Genomic DNA, 15188 nt, shown 5'->3' with positions numbered 1-15188 from the left:
TCAAACCTCCTCAAGCACCAGGCACACACACATGGCACATATACATACACACAGGAAAAATGTTCATATGCATTAAAATAAAAGTTATAGACATCATGATACTTCATTCTGGAGTATCTTGGCATGTATTTCCTAAAAACAGGGGCATTTTTACATGGCTACAATATCATTTTTATACTCAATGAAATTAACATTTATAAAATTACAGTATCTAGTAGATTGCTCATCTTCAAATTTTTCCAGTTTCAGAAATATCACCCTGGTTGGAGATGCAGCTTAGTTGGTAAAGTGCTTCCCTAGCATGCCTATAAACCTCTGGGATTCATCCCCAGCACCATGTTAAACCAGATGTGGTGCTGCACAGCTGGAATCCTAGCACTTGGGAGGTGGAAGCTAAAGGACTAGAAGTTCCAAGTCATCCTTGACTACACAGTGAGCTCAAGCCATCCTGGACTATGCAGATGGCACACACATGTGTATACACACATGCATATCCCTCCCTGTTTAGAACCCCCACCCCGAAACAAGATCATGTGTCGGTGGGTGTCATGGTGTATATCTGAGATTGTAAGTTTGAGGCCAGCCTGGGTAGTATAGTGACTCTGTCTCAGAACAAACAAACATGAATGCTTGCATGCATTTCATTCTATTGCAGTGGCTCTTTACTCGTCTTTAATCTAAAATGGTTCTCTTGTCCTTCAGGCTTTTTTGATGTTTTTCATAACACTGACATATCATTAAGGCTAACTGTCTGAGTTTGTTTTCTTACAATTGATGAACTTTTATGATAGAGAAATGCATAAATGTGTAGCAAAGTTATACGGAAGAAACTAGACAAAAGCTAAAATGAAAGGTTCTTTCCTTGTTTTCTTTCTGCAGTGTTCTGAACACAAGCAGTTTGCTCTGTGATTGTCATCTGAAGTGGCTACTTCAGTGGCTGGTGGATAACAACTTTCATCATTCTGTGAATGTAAGCTGTGCACATCCTGAATGGTTAGCTGGGCAAAGCATCCTGAATGTGGACCTGAAAGATTTTGTCTGTGGTTTGTATTTCTGTTTCCAGATTTTTTAATTTCTGGTAACTATTGTAACAACAAGATAAAGGGACAAACAAAGCCTCACCCCAGATGGCTTCCGACCCCCAGCTTAGGGCCTCCCGCTGCTGTTGCTCTCCAAGCCACGTCTCAGTGATTACTTTTGCAAGTACAGGCCACACTTTGTGTTCTTTGATTTAGTGTTTCAGAAACAATTGCTTGCCTCACTGTTCTTGTTTTTTTTTTTTAATGCAAGGACCCTCTCAATGGTCCCTTCTCATTGGCTTTAATGGGAGTGTGAATGTTGGCTTTAATTTGAGGGCAATTATTAACTTTAGGATAAAACTTCAGGATTATTAACTTTAGGATTAACTTCATAATAAGACTTCTGAATCAATATGTATTTTTTTATATGAAGACTTTTAGTAGATTTTGGAAAGAACCATCAAGAACAATTTTGAAAAGGCATTAATTACTTTATGTGGCCATCAGCAATGTTATAATTGTAAGTGTTTATGTCTTTATAATCACCAATTTCACTTTTTGGATGTAGTTTCTTGGTAAAAGGATAGAGTACTTGGGATAGTCAGTTCTCTCTTTCCACCATGGGGCTGTTCAGGGAGCAAGTTCATATCAGTAGGCTTGATAGCAAACTCCTTTACCCACTGAGACATTTCACTGGCCCAGATGCAATTTCTTTTTTTTTTTTTTAAAATTAATTTATCTTTTGTGTATAAGTGTTTTGCCTGCATGCATGTCTGTGCACTATGTGTGTGCAGTACCCAGGAGACCATAAGAGGGTGTCAGATCCTCCAGAACTGGAGTTGCAAGTTGTTAGCTCTGATGTGCCCCTTTATGGAGTTTCTTAGGACTCAAAGTGGCAGCATATCTTTGAGACAGTCATAAACAGGATAAATAAATCTATATTTTTTCTTTCTCAACTTAGAAAGTTTTCTTTTATGATTAAATCTTCTTTACAATGAATTGAATTCTGCTTACACTGCTCCACATTCCCCTTTGGCTTTTACTCAGTTTGAAATGTAAGGCATTATTACATGTTTTGAGACAAGGTCTCACTGTGTAGCCCTGGCTGGTCTAGAATTCACTGTGTAGACCAGACTAGATTGGCCTGGTACTCAGACATCTGCCTACCTCTGCTTCCCAAGTGATGAGATTAAGGGTGTGTGTACTCTGCCTCACACGGTTTGTTTTTGTTTTTGTTTTTGTTTTCCTTTTCTTTTCTTTTTTGGTTTTTTTTTTTTTCCGAGACAGGGTTTCTCTGTGTAGCTTTGTGCCTTTTCCTGGAACTCACTTGGTAGTCCAGGCTGGCCTCGAACTCACAGAGATCCGCCTGCCTCTACCTCCCAAATGCTGGGATTAAAGGCGTGCAACACCACTGCCCGGCCACACTTATTTTTTATACAATTCCAGTTATGCCCTTTAAGGTACAATGGAATGTTGCTTAGTACAGATGCTGGTTCAGGATTTCTATAGTAGCCTTTCTGAATCCCTAATGTTGTTACTTATGAATCCATAGTGCCAGTCCAAAAGCAGTTTTCACTTGTGCATTTATCCTGTTTGAATTCTTGACTATTTTAATGTTGAAACTATGGACAAAGTACTTTCAAGTCATGTATTTATTAGTAGTCTCCATGAAAAAGAGTTTATATTCCCATTTTCTGTATTATACAGAAAGGATAATGGTTATTATAAATATTTTGTATATACATTGTTATATATAGGACATAAATATCATTATGTGTGTACATACATGGTATGGTAGAATTAGAACTTACCTTGAAATTCTTACATAAGGTTTTTCTCCTCCTCTACACACCCATTGGCAATGCTTAGGAAATGCATGGTAAGCATCTAAGAGTCCTGAGGGATGGTAGAAAGAATGCCAGTGCTGACATCCAGAACCTGAGTTCTAGTCTACCTCTGTCCCGGCCTATTGCTTTTGAAGAAATGTTTAACTGGAGTTCATTTTCTTCACCTTTAAACAAGGGATTAAATGGGCTGGAGAGACGGCTCAGTGGTTGAGAGCACTGACTGCTCTTCCAGAGGTCCCGGTTCAGTTCCCAGCACCCACATGGCAGCTCACAACTGGCTGTAACTCCAAAATTGGACATCTTCACACAGATACTGCAGGCAAAACACCAATAGAAATAAAATAAAAATAATTAAATTATTAAAAACAAAACAAACACAAAACCAACAACAAGGAATTAGGCTCTTTATAGTATCCTTCAATCTTAAACCCCTGTGAATGAAGCTTACAGTTTTATAATATTCGTGTTAAATTGAATCTGAAGTAAAAATAAGTAACTGACTTGGCCACTATTGCGTTTATTCCTTTTAGATGATTTTCTGAAGCCTCAGCTAAGGACACATCCTGAAAGCACAGTTGCTCTAAGAGGTGTCAATGTGACTCTGACATGCACTGCAGTAAGCAGCAGTGACTCACCCATGTCCACTGTATGGCGCAAGGACAGTGAAATCCTGTATGATGTGGATATCGAGAATTTTGTTCGTTATCGGCAGCAGGCTGGAGAAGCTCTGGAATATACTAGTGTCTTACACCTCTTCAATGTGAACTTCACAGATGAAGGGAAATACCAGTGTATTGTTACTAATCACTTTGGCTCTAATTATTCACAGAAAGCCAAACTGACTGTGAATGGTAAGGAATTGTGCTACTTGACTTGTGAAATACTTGCTTTTTTGCTTATTTATATATTTCTAGAACATATGCCATGACTATCTGGGCTATCTGGCTATGCTGATGGGCAAAAGTACTTGAAGTACTTTTTACATCTGAATTAATAAGTCACTTGACCAAGAAAATTAGGTCATGCCCCACATTTGGAGGGAGCTCTTAGTGTTGTCACCTCTTGCTTGTGGTATATGGAAGGGTGGACTTTTGCATTACCACCCATCCCTACTGTCCTACATTCTTTGTCCTAGGAGATGCTTTACTTCCATTTGTTTCTCTTGAAGACATTCTTTTAATGGTCTGAATTTTCTTTCCAAAACCATAATTCTTTGAAAACTATGAATTTTTTTCTAATATGTTCACTGTGTCCTCTAATACTTGAGAGTATTTTGGAGATCTCCAGGTCCAGTGGTTTCTATAGTTCTCCAGATAGGGCCAGAATCATTTTGAAAAGAAAGCCCTCCTAGTGGTTATAAAAAAGTTTTCCAAAGCTTGGTTTATTGTTTAAGAGATTGAGTAACTACAGCGTTTTAGGCTGTGAGCAACCAAAAGATGTACTTGTGCCCTGTGCCTGTTTCTTTATTTAATTTCTAGCTTTTTTTTTTTTAGATTTTTATTTATTTTATTTATTTTTTTTAGATTTATTATTTTATGTGTATGAGTGGTTTGCCTTCATGTATGTCTGTACCACATGCATGCCTGGTGGCCATGAAGGCCTGAAGACAGCATTGGATCTCCTGAAACTGAAGTAACAGTTGTGAGCTACTATGTGGGTGCTAGCAATTGAACCTGAGTCCTGCAAGAGCAGTAAGTGAGTGCTCTTAACTGCTGAGCCAGCTCTCCCGCTCTGTACCCAGCTCCTGTGTTTCTTCAATGCCATTTTCAAAAGCATAATGAAAACAAAATGAACGAACAACCCATGGTTCTCTTGACCCCTGTTGGTGTTGGATTGGGAAGCCTCACTTAACTTCCCAAGCGGAAGAGTGATATTAACCATCAAGTGCTAATTCAGGAGAGATTTTGGCTTTCTGACTTCTACCATCAGCATGGTCAGATAGGAATGGCATGTACACTAGAAATACTGTGCTACCGTGCTCCACATGCTGAAGTGCTGGGGAGAAAGATGCTCTCAGAAGCTGGGTTCATTGTCAGTCCAGAGAATATGGCTTCCCAAAGAAATGGAGCATTTTCCTTCTGGATTTCGACTGTTAGATTAGTAGATTTGTGTGCTTGTGCATGCTTTCCTTTTGCCTACTTTCTCTGTAATTTTTTTGGAACAGAGATGCCCTCTTTTCTGAAAACTCCAATGGATCTAACTATTCGTACTGGTGCCATGGCCAGATTAGAATGTGCGGCAGAGGGGCACCCTGCACCTCAGATTTCCTGGCAGAAAGACGGTGGTACTGACTTTCCCGCAGCCCGAGAAAGACGAATGCATGTCATGCCTGAGGATGATGTCTTCTTCATTGCCAACGTGAAGATAGAAGACATGGGAATCTATAGCTGCATGGCACAGAACATAGCTGGAGGCCTCTCGGCAAACGCCTCCCTCATTGTGTTAGGTACGCCTACTGTGTTAGGACTGCTGTTCTGCTGGAGCCTCAGGGAGCTGCTCAGGCCTTGAAAGGCAACAAAAACAATTTGGAGTGTTTGATGTGACTTTTTTTTTTTTTTTATTTTTTTTTTGTTTTGTTTTTGTTGTTGTTGTTTTGTTTTTTGAGACAGGGTTTCTCTGTGTAGCCCTAGCTGTCCTGGAACATGCTCTATATAGACCAGGCTGGTCTAGAACTCACAGAGATCTGCCTCCTTCTACCTCCCAAGTGCTAGAATTAATGGTGTACACCACTATCATCTGGCTAAAATATGTTTTTTATGTAACTCAAATCCAAGGCAAATTAAGCTGTTCAGGTCTCTGTTTCTTTAGATATTAGAGTTTTGTGGGGTCATCTCTTCCTCCTTTCCCTCCTCCTCCTCCTCACCACTCTGTAACCCAGGAGAACTCTATATCCCTGGAGAACTCATTATGTGTTACAGGTGAGCCACTCTGACCTGACTGTCAAAAACCTTTATTTAAAAGATGTGTTAACGTGGGGGCTGAGGCAGCAGAAGAATCGAGTTCTAGGTCAGCTTGGGTTATATAGTTGAGAATTTGCCTCAAAAACAGCAGAAGTCCCTAGCACTAATGACTGGCTTTACTTTCCTTACTGAGTTGCGGAGATGGCTATAAACTTGTAATCCTTTTGCTTTGGCCTCCTAAGTCGAGTAGATGGATTTATAGCCATGCATCACCACAACCAGTTCATATTTAGATTTTTTTTTTCCCCTCCCAAGACAGGGTTTCTCTGTGTAACTTCGCACCTTTCCTGGATCTCACTCTGTAGACCAGGCTGCCTCGAACTCACAGAGATCTGCCTGGCTCTGCCTCCCGAGTGCTGGGATTAAAGGTGTGCGCCACCACCGCCTGGCATTCATCATACTCTTAATAGTCTTAGTTCTATAGGATTTAGGATATCAGTTTCCTAACTTGGTATTTTTTAACCTCCTATTAGAGACACCCTCATTTATTAGACCTCTGGAGGACAAGACTGTCACCCGAGGTGAAACGGCAGTATTGCAGTGTATAGCTGGAGGGAGTCCTGCTCCTCGCCTCAACTGGACCAAAGATGATGGACCACTCTTAGTAACAGAACGACACTTCTTTGCTGCAGCCAATCAGCTTCTCATCATTGTAGATGCTGGGCTAGAAGATGCTGGAAAATATACATGCATTATGTCTAACACTCTTGGGACAGAGCGGGGACATATTTACTTAAACGTCATTTCATCCTCCAATTGTGACTCTTCTCAGAATAGCATTGTCCATGAGGATGATGGTTGGACCACGGTTGGCATTGTCATCATTGTTGTGGTCTGCTGTGTTGTGGGCACTTCTTTGATCTGGGTCATTGTTATCTACCACATGAGAAGGAAAAATGAAGACTATAGTATCACAAATACAGGTAAGTGGTTCCCAGATGACACATGGCATATTCTTAGAATGTAGGAGTTAGTAAAATAAAAAGCTGGGTGTGCTGTGATTGATTACTTGATAAGAGATGTAAGGAAGTTCTTCTGCTAAAATACCCAGCTTCCTTGAGAAAACCTATTTGGGGAAACAGTTTTAAAAATTTGTATATGCTCTATATACTTCCCCCTAAATTTAGCTCTTAGAATTGTATTACAGATGTATTTTCTTGTTCTTGTGGGAGTTTTGTTTGTTTGTTTTTTTGGATTTTTGAGATGGGGTTTCTTTGTGTAGCCCTGGCTGTTAGTACTTGTTCTCTAGACCAGGCTGGCCTTAAACTCTGCCTCCAGAGTGCTGGGATTAAAGGCATGCACCACATGCCCAGTTTGTTCTTTTCTTTTGAGAGGATCTCAGTGTATGGCTCTGGCTGGCCTGGAACTCACAACCTGGCCTTGAGTTTTCAGTGATCTTCTGTCTCTGTCTCCTGTGTGCTGGGATTACAGGTGTGGTGAACCATGCCTAGCTGAGTTACATTTTGTTTTGTTTTTGTACTTTCTTTCTTTAGAGCCTAAGGTTCATTCCCACCATAATTTTAGGGGAGAGTTGAATCCTTGTGAGTGAGTAGGTCTTTTACCCCACTCACCCCAGGATCTGCAAGAGAAGGGATCCAGGTAGAGAGATTATGAAAGTGTAGCTATAGGTAAGATTTTAATCTTTAGTGTTTTTTCTTTTGATAACCCTTCACCCCCAGCTCTCTGCTAGTGATTCTGAGAGTGAACCCACAGCCTGTACATGCTAAGCAAGCACTTTACCACCACTGCACCTATAAACAAAGTCATACTTCTAAAATGAAACTCTGAGAAGAACTTTAGTTTAATATATATGTATAGACTTAATATATACATACGCATGCTGAGGGAAGTATGAAGAGCTGTTGGGCCCCAAGTCCATACGTTTTCCAGACCAGTGTCAAAGTGGAACACATTTATAAAATTGCCTTCTGAATGTTGACTTCAGCTGCCTGAGTTTGAAAGTTACAGATGTCTCTTTACAGAGGAACTTAATTTGCCTGCAGACATTCCCAGCTATTTGTCTTCCCAAGGAACATTGTCTGAACCGCAGGAAGGCTACAGCAACTCTGAGGCAGGCAGTCATCAGCAACTTATGCCTCCTGCCAACGGATACGTACACAAGAGCACCGACGGTAGGCACTTTGTGGTTCATAGTTAAAATTTCAGCCTGTTTCAGTGGGTTTATTGTTCAGTGTTTAGTTTCCCCATTAGCCTGAAGCAAGATTTTAAGATAAAGCATTTAGAACATTTAACTTCATACAAAATGGAATGAAATTGACTATAAAGTCTTAACCAGACAAGGTGGCCATCTTACAAAAAGAAACACATTACCCTTAAACAGGGATTGAAGGACATGGCTGAGCCTCCTGGATCTTTGTCATTACAAGAAGAGGATGTTCTAGAAACTCTTTTTAAGTGTTTCTTACCCTTTTAGAGATGAGCATCCTTTAGATAACATCCAAAGGGCATTTGGGTCTCCTGCTGACAAGTAGATACTTAGTAAAGTTTAAAGGGCAAAATGCCTCTCAGCCTATAATGGAGAACTTCAGAGGGCTATAAAATGTCCCCTGTAAAGTGACTAGAACTTTTTCTTGCCCTTCCCTTCTCACACCCTCACTTCTGTAGAAAGTGACAGGCACAGGAGGGGTATCTGACTAGGGATAGTGTGAACAGCTACTGTTGCTCAACTTCCTGACTCTTAAAAGTAACATGAGCTTATTTGCTTTCACTTGCTCAAGCCAAGTTGTATTTCAGAGCAGAGATCCAGGCCTGTCTTCAATTCCATGGTTGAGTTTAATCTCTCCAGGCTAGACAGACACAAAGATTTAACATTAGAATTCAAGAGTATGGCCTCTGAAGCCAGAGTGCCTAGGTTTACACTTCAGCTTTCTCTATAAAGTGGAGATGAGCATTCTATCTGCTTCATAGGGATGTTGTGAGGGAAAAAATGAGTTAATTGCATAAAGACCTTGAAATTTCACCTGTTTTATAAAGTAAGTGTACAGTAAATGCTACAACTGTTGAAGAAAGTTGATCATGACAAAGTTATGCCTTAACAGAAAAGCATTTGGGTTCTTTCCCATGTTGTTATTAGGTGGCACCGGTACCCGGGTGATCTGTTCAGATTGTTATGACAATGCCAACATCTACTCGAGGACCCGAGAATACTGTCCGTACACCTATATTGCTGAGGAGGATGTTTTAGACCAGACCCTGTCCAGCCTCATGGTTCAGATGCCCAAAGAGACATTTTTGTCGAATCTTCCCCAAGATACTACTACTCTGGAGAGTCTGGTACCATCAGCAGAGAGAGAGCTGTCTGCCTTTCCCACCAACCATGAGAGGCTGAATGAGAAGCTTCCCTTCTCACGGCTGAGCAGTGGTAATGGGAGCTTTGGATTTCACTTTCCCTGACCTGCCTTTCTGTTGTACCAGTAGTACACTCATTTCACGGGAAACAAAACAAATTAGTATACTAGAGTAATTGCCATTGTTAACTAGTGTCAGACACTAGAGGTCTTTCCTTATCTTCATTTAAATAATGGAGAGTTGAAGGGCTAAACATATGGCATGAGAAACCTAAAATGTTTCGTTTGGTTGTTCTTCTGTCGGGGAAGCAATGTTGGCATCATATCACCCATGTCAGCAAAACAAAGCTCTTTCTCGACCAATCAACTGTCACTTCCTCTCAGAGGAAGAACATGGGGAATGGGACACAGGGCAAAAATGGCAGGGTCACAGACAAAGGTATGGTGTTGCTTCCAGGGATGGCTCTGGCAGCAGTCAATGGTCTAACAGGAGACTGAAAGGATGTGCTCTGTGAAAGACCAGTTCTAAAGGTTTCTCAAGAGGTATAGGTCAGAGAAAAACACTGTCGTTGAAGGTAGTCTCTTAGCTTTACGTTCAGTGTCTCGAAAAACTAAAGTACGAAACCTGTTTTAACCTGTGGGAAGTCTTCATTTGGATCTGTTTAAGTAGAGAGGTTGCACAAACGAGACTGCCTTGGATTGTCCATTCTTTGCCTAGGGTGTCCTAGTTAATTCCACACAGTGTGTGCTAGCATCCCTTAGCACATTGCAGTTGTGTTAGACCTAGTGAATCTGAAGGCAAAGTTTAATAAGGTCCAAAGATTCCCTAGATGCCTTGTTATTTGTTGTGTGTGTGTGTGTGTGTGTGTGTGTGTGTGTGTGTGTGTGTGATGGTGTCATGCTCAAATCCAACACTAATTCTTCTACCTCACATGGCTTGTATTAAATTGTTTTTGTTTTGTGTGTGAGAACTATATGCATTCATGTATGTATAGACACATGCATGGGGAGACTAAAGGAGAATGACTATAGAGTCATCCTCCATTGCTTTTGAACCTAGTTTTTGAGACAGGGTCCCTTTTGTAAACTGAAGATTGCTGTTGAAGCTAGGCTGACTGGCCAGCAAGGTTCTGGGATTCTCTCTCTTGTCCCTGCTTCTCTATGCTGGGGTTACAGTCACACATGACCTCGCCTGGCTTTTTATGAGGTGCTTTCACAACAAGCCCTCTTACCTGTTGAGCCATTTCCTCAGCCCCCACATGCATATTAAAATTTGAGGATTCCTGCCCTAGTTTACTTTCTAGGTGAATTTTGCTTTCATTTGTGGGTGTTTTTTTTTTTTCAGAGTGTTAGACTAACTTTTCCCACAATATGTCATGTGGTGTGTGTTTGTGTGTGTGTGTTTCATCCTTCTACCTCTATTTTTTTCCCCCCCGGAGCTGAGGACCGAACCCAAGGCCTTCCACTGAGCTAAATCCCCAGCCCCATCTACCTCTATTTTTTCAGTGCTTTGACTACAGGTGTGCATCACCACACCTAGCTCAGAAATGCATATGTTTGAAACCAAAGTACAGATAATCTGATTTACTAATAGTTACGTTAGTTTGTTATTTATTTCTTATTGGTGTTTTTTGTTTGTTTGTTTGTTGGGGGTTTGTTGTTGTTTTGAGACAGGGTTTATCTGTGTAGCCTTGGATGTCTTAGAATTCTGTAGACCAGGCTGGCTTCAAACTCACAGAGATTTACTTGCCTCTGCCTTCTGAGTGCTGGGATTAAAGGTGTGCACCACCATTGCCCAGCTATTGTTTGATTTTTATATTCTAGAAATTGTAAGAGAATGGTTTTTGTTTTGTTGTGTTTTGTTTTGTTTTCGAGATAGGGTTTCTCTGTGTAGCTTTGTGCCTGTCCTGAACTAGCTCTGTAGACCAGGCTGGCCTCGAACTCTGAGAGATCCACCTGCCTCTGCCTCCTGAGTGCTGGGATTAAAGGCGTGCGCCACCACCGCCCAGCTGAGAATGGTTATTTTTAAAACTCGTTTTCTTTGTCTCTTTGAGACAAGATTTTGCTAAGGAGCCCTGGCTGGCTTAGAATATGCAGTGTATACCAGGCTAGTCTCAGTTTTGTGGCAATCCTGCCTCTGCCTCCTGAGTGCTGGGATTGTATACTACCATACCTATCCTTTAACTTCTATGAATTATTATTGAGTGTATTGGAGGGAGGTACCACAGAGTGCATAACAAGATCAGAAGACAGATTTGTGGAGTCAGTTCCTGCCTACCTTTATGTGGATTCTGGGGTTTGAACACAAGTCCCTAGCCTGTGTGGCAAGCTTTTAACAGCTGAGCCATACAGTGGGCCCACATTCAGCTTTTAAAATGTCTTTAAAGAGGGGCTAGAACACTGGTTCTCAGCCTTCCTAATGCTGTGACCCTTTATGTTGTGGTAACACCCAACCATAAAATTATTTCGTTGCTCCTTCATAATTAATTTTGCTACTGTTATGAATCACATGTAAATATCTGATATGCAGGCTGTTATTCGACCTCCAAAGGGGTGCAACCCACAGGTTGAGAATCACTGGACTAGAGAGATGGCTCACTGGTTAACAGCACTGACCGCTCTTCCAGAGGACCCAGGTTCAGTTCCCAGCATCCATATGGTGACTCAGAACTGCGTGTAACTCCAGTTCCAGGAGATTTGATGCCCTCCTCTGACCTCCACAGGCGCCAGGCACATGTGGTGCACAGACACTGGCAAAACATCCATACATATAAAATAAAAATTTAAACATATACTTAAAGAAGTGACAGCTCCACTGAATTAATGATTATTATCTATGTGTCATGGAACTGTCATTACAATATTCCTTTTCCATGTGTCTAGAATTTTGTACTATATTTTTGTCTGTTAGGGTTTTTATTGCTGTGATGAAACACCACGACCAAAGCCAATTTGGTGAGAAAAGGGTTTCTTCTGCTTACAGTTGGATATAACAGTTCATCATAAAAAGCAGTGAGGGCAAGAACTCAAAGCAGGGCAGGGAACTTGGAGGCAGGAGCTGATGCAGAGGAAATGGAGAATACTGTTTACTAGCTTGTTCCTTGTGGCTTGTTCAGCCTGATTTTGTTGTCTTAGTGGCTGCACATGAATCTACTTATATTTATCACCTGCCACCCCACAGTCCCTCAGTCAGCACCCCACAGCCCCTCAGTCAGCACCCCACAGCCCCTCAGCACCCCACAGCCCCTCAGTCAGCACCCCACAGCCCCTCAGTCAGCACCCCACAGCACCCCAGCAGCCACTAAGGCTGTGGTGGGGCTTCCAATCCTGTGGCCGTGGTTAAGTCTCTATCACTCTATCAATAAGACTCAGAAGTCAAAGGCTGGGGTGAAAACCTGCTACCTCAGAGATGCTGAGCAGCAACTAACTAACCTTGCTTTTTAGCTAGAGACATTGCCAGAGACATGTCTCTTCCCTTATCCCAGAACCAAGAGAGCTCAAATTCCAGTCCTTACCCTTTCCTTTCTATGCATCTTCTCTATTCAAATTGATGCCTTTTCTATGGCCAATTCTTGTTAGCTAGTCACTGGTTCTGCCCCCTTATTCAAGGTATAACTTTATTGGGCAGTCTCGGGAGTGTCAGAGTATGATCAAAATATCCCACATTATTCTGCTTTAAAAAAAAAAAAGTCTATTTAACTTTATTTTTATGTGCTTTGGTATGAAGGTGTCAGATCCCCTGGAACCAGAATTACAGACAGTTGTGAGCTGCCACATGGGTGCTGGGAATTGAACTCTGGGTCCTCTGAAGAGCAGCCAGTGATTTTAACTACTGAGCCATCTCTCCAGCCCCACAGCCTGGCTTTTTTTACAGAACCCAGGACCAGCACCAAAGGGATGGCACCATCTACAATGGTCTGGGCCCACCCCCATCCATCACTAATTAAGAAAATGCTGAATAGGCTTGCCTACAGCCCCATTTTATAGAGGCTTTGTTTTGTTTAAGTGTGTTGTTGGCACTGGAGAGCTGGCTCAGCTTTTTTTTTCCTTAAGATTTATTTATTATGTATATAGTGTTCTGCTTGCATTTCAGAAGAGAGCACCAGATCTCATTATAGATGGTTATGAGCCACCATGTGGTTTACTGGGAATTGAACTCAGGTCCTCTGGAAGAGCAGCCAGTGCTCTTAACCTCTGAGCCATCTCTCCAGCTCCAGAGGTATTTTCTTAATTAAGATTCCCTCAAATGACTTCAGCCTGTGCCAAGGTGACATGAAACTAGCCAACACAATTTTCAAAGCAGAAAAGCTACTAAAATAACAGGTGAAAAACAGCAACATGATTTCAGAAATTAGCTTATTAGTTCTGTTGAATATAAAGATTTGGTAGTTCGTGGTTCCAGTTTTTATTTTTAATGTTGACATTGTGATCTTAGTATCCTCATCAAGGATGCTGGTCATCTGTACTTCTTCTTTTTCTTTTTCTTTTTTTTTTTTTGGTTTTTTGAGACAGGGTTTCTCTGTATAGTTTTGGTGCCTGTTCTGGATCTCGCTCTGTAGACCAGGATGGCCTCGAACTCACAGAGATCCATCTGGTTCTGCCTCCCGAGTGCTGGGATTAAAGGTGTGCACCACCACCACCACCACCACCTGGCTCTTACATCTTTTTGGGAATTGGGTTAAAAGGCTGGAGCAATGGCTTAGGGATGAAGAGCATTTGTTGCTCTTAGAACCTGGGTTCAGTTCCCAACACTGACATGGCAGCTCACCATGATCATCTATAATTTCAGTTCCAGGAGATCCAATTCCCTTTTCTGGCCTCTTTGGGCAGACACACACGTGATGCACAAACATATATGTAGGCAAAACATCCACATACATTTTTTAAAAAGGATATCAGGCTTTGGGGAATTGATTTTGAAATTCCGGTTACTGATGATATTTCTTGTTTCTTATTCTCAGAAACATTTCAGCGGCCACTGTGGAACATGAACAGAGAACTAGGCCTACTTCCCTTTCCCCAGCAGCCTGTCCTTGACTCGCCACAGCTTCCGAGACATGAGGGCCTGGCAGAGAGGGATCCAAACTGCTCTTCACCTGTGTCCTGCCACAGGTCACATGACCACACTTTTGACTTTAGTAGGACTCGGAACATTCAAGATGGTAGTGAAGGCACATGAAGCCCATTCAGGAGGAAGTCTGAGCAGAGACTCGTTAGTTAATTTACTACCTCAGAGTTGAGAAGAACCCCCAGATCAGCACTTCATTACTCTTTGCTTCGAATTAGATCTGACCACCCCAAAGTAGCCCTGATGTTTGGGCTTACACCTGTTGAAGAAAAGGTAGTGGCTGACAAATGTACCACAGAAATGTGTACCATGTTGAGAGTACACAGCCCTGGTGGAAGACAATATAATATGGGCAAGCATCCTTCCAGACGCCAACCCCCTGATGTGCCCAGGTGTGCACTGCCTGTCATGAACAGTGTCGTTGCTGCTTAGCCTGCTGGATTGCCCCGTCCTCCGAATGATCATGGGAAAGCATCACTACTTTGACATTCTGCTTTGCCTTCCAAGTTAGGAGCAGAGATAGCTTCTGAGCTCTCCTAACTGACTGGGATTCTCCTGTGGTGTTAAACAGAGAATGGAGGCTGAGGCTTTGATATTCAAGGTCTTCAGCTAGAATCCAAGTTTTGCTGACTGGTACCAGAGCAAAGGCTTTTGTACTCTTGTGGGTGTTTTTTGTTTTTGTTTTTGTTTTTGTTTTTGTGTGTGTGTGTTGTATGTTTGTTTTGTCCCTATAACCGGGGATGTCATTGTAAATACATGTGCATTTATAAATAATTTTTCTACTCATTGACCTTGTGTGTTGGCTACAGTGTAAATACTTTTGATATGCCCAAATTATATATAATGTCTATCTGGTTACTGTCTGGGCAGCAACTTCTCAAGATCACAGATTTTGCATAACTTAGTTTAATGAGGTCTACAAACTCTGTTTAAAGCACTAAGACTATGTGTTACAAAGCTTATGTAGAGAGGTGGGGTACTTAGTG

General features: G+C 41.7%; 1 protein-coding gene across 2 annotated transcripts in view; it reads left to right on the top strand.

Moving 5' to 3' along the window:
- Lrig2 (leucine rich repeats and immunoglobulin like domains 2) overlaps nt 1-14988 on the top strand; it is a 50930-nt gene extending 35942 nt beyond the window's left edge. The window contains exons 12-18 of one of the 2 annotated variants that reach the window (XM_036190632.1): nt 880-1043; nt 3397-3717; nt 5031-5312; nt 6300-6749; nt 7830-7958; nt 8921-9208; nt 14096-14988. In XM_036190632.1, coding sequence (XP_036046525.1) covers nt 880-1043; nt 3397-3717; nt 5031-5312; nt 6300-6749; nt 7830-7958; nt 8921-9208; nt 14096-14313 — 1852 coding nt within the window. In that variant the 3' untranslated portion in view covers nt 14314-14988. Of the gene's footprint in view, nt 1-879; nt 1044-3396; nt 3718-5030; nt 5313-6299; nt 6750-7808; nt 7959-8920; nt 9209-14095 lie in introns of both variants that reach the window. The other variant, XM_036190630.1, reaches the window with a different exon arrangement.
- The last annotated feature ends 200 nt before the right edge of the window (nt 14989-15188 follow it).

The sequence above is a fragment of the Onychomys torridus genome, chromosome 6 (genome assembly GCF_903995425.1).
Source record: "Onychomys torridus chromosome 6, mOncTor1.1, whole genome shotgun sequence".
Lineage (NCBI taxonomy): Eukaryota > Metazoa > Chordata > Mammalia > Rodentia > Cricetidae > Onychomys > Onychomys torridus.
This window is presented reverse-complemented; position numbering and strand designations above follow the sequence as displayed.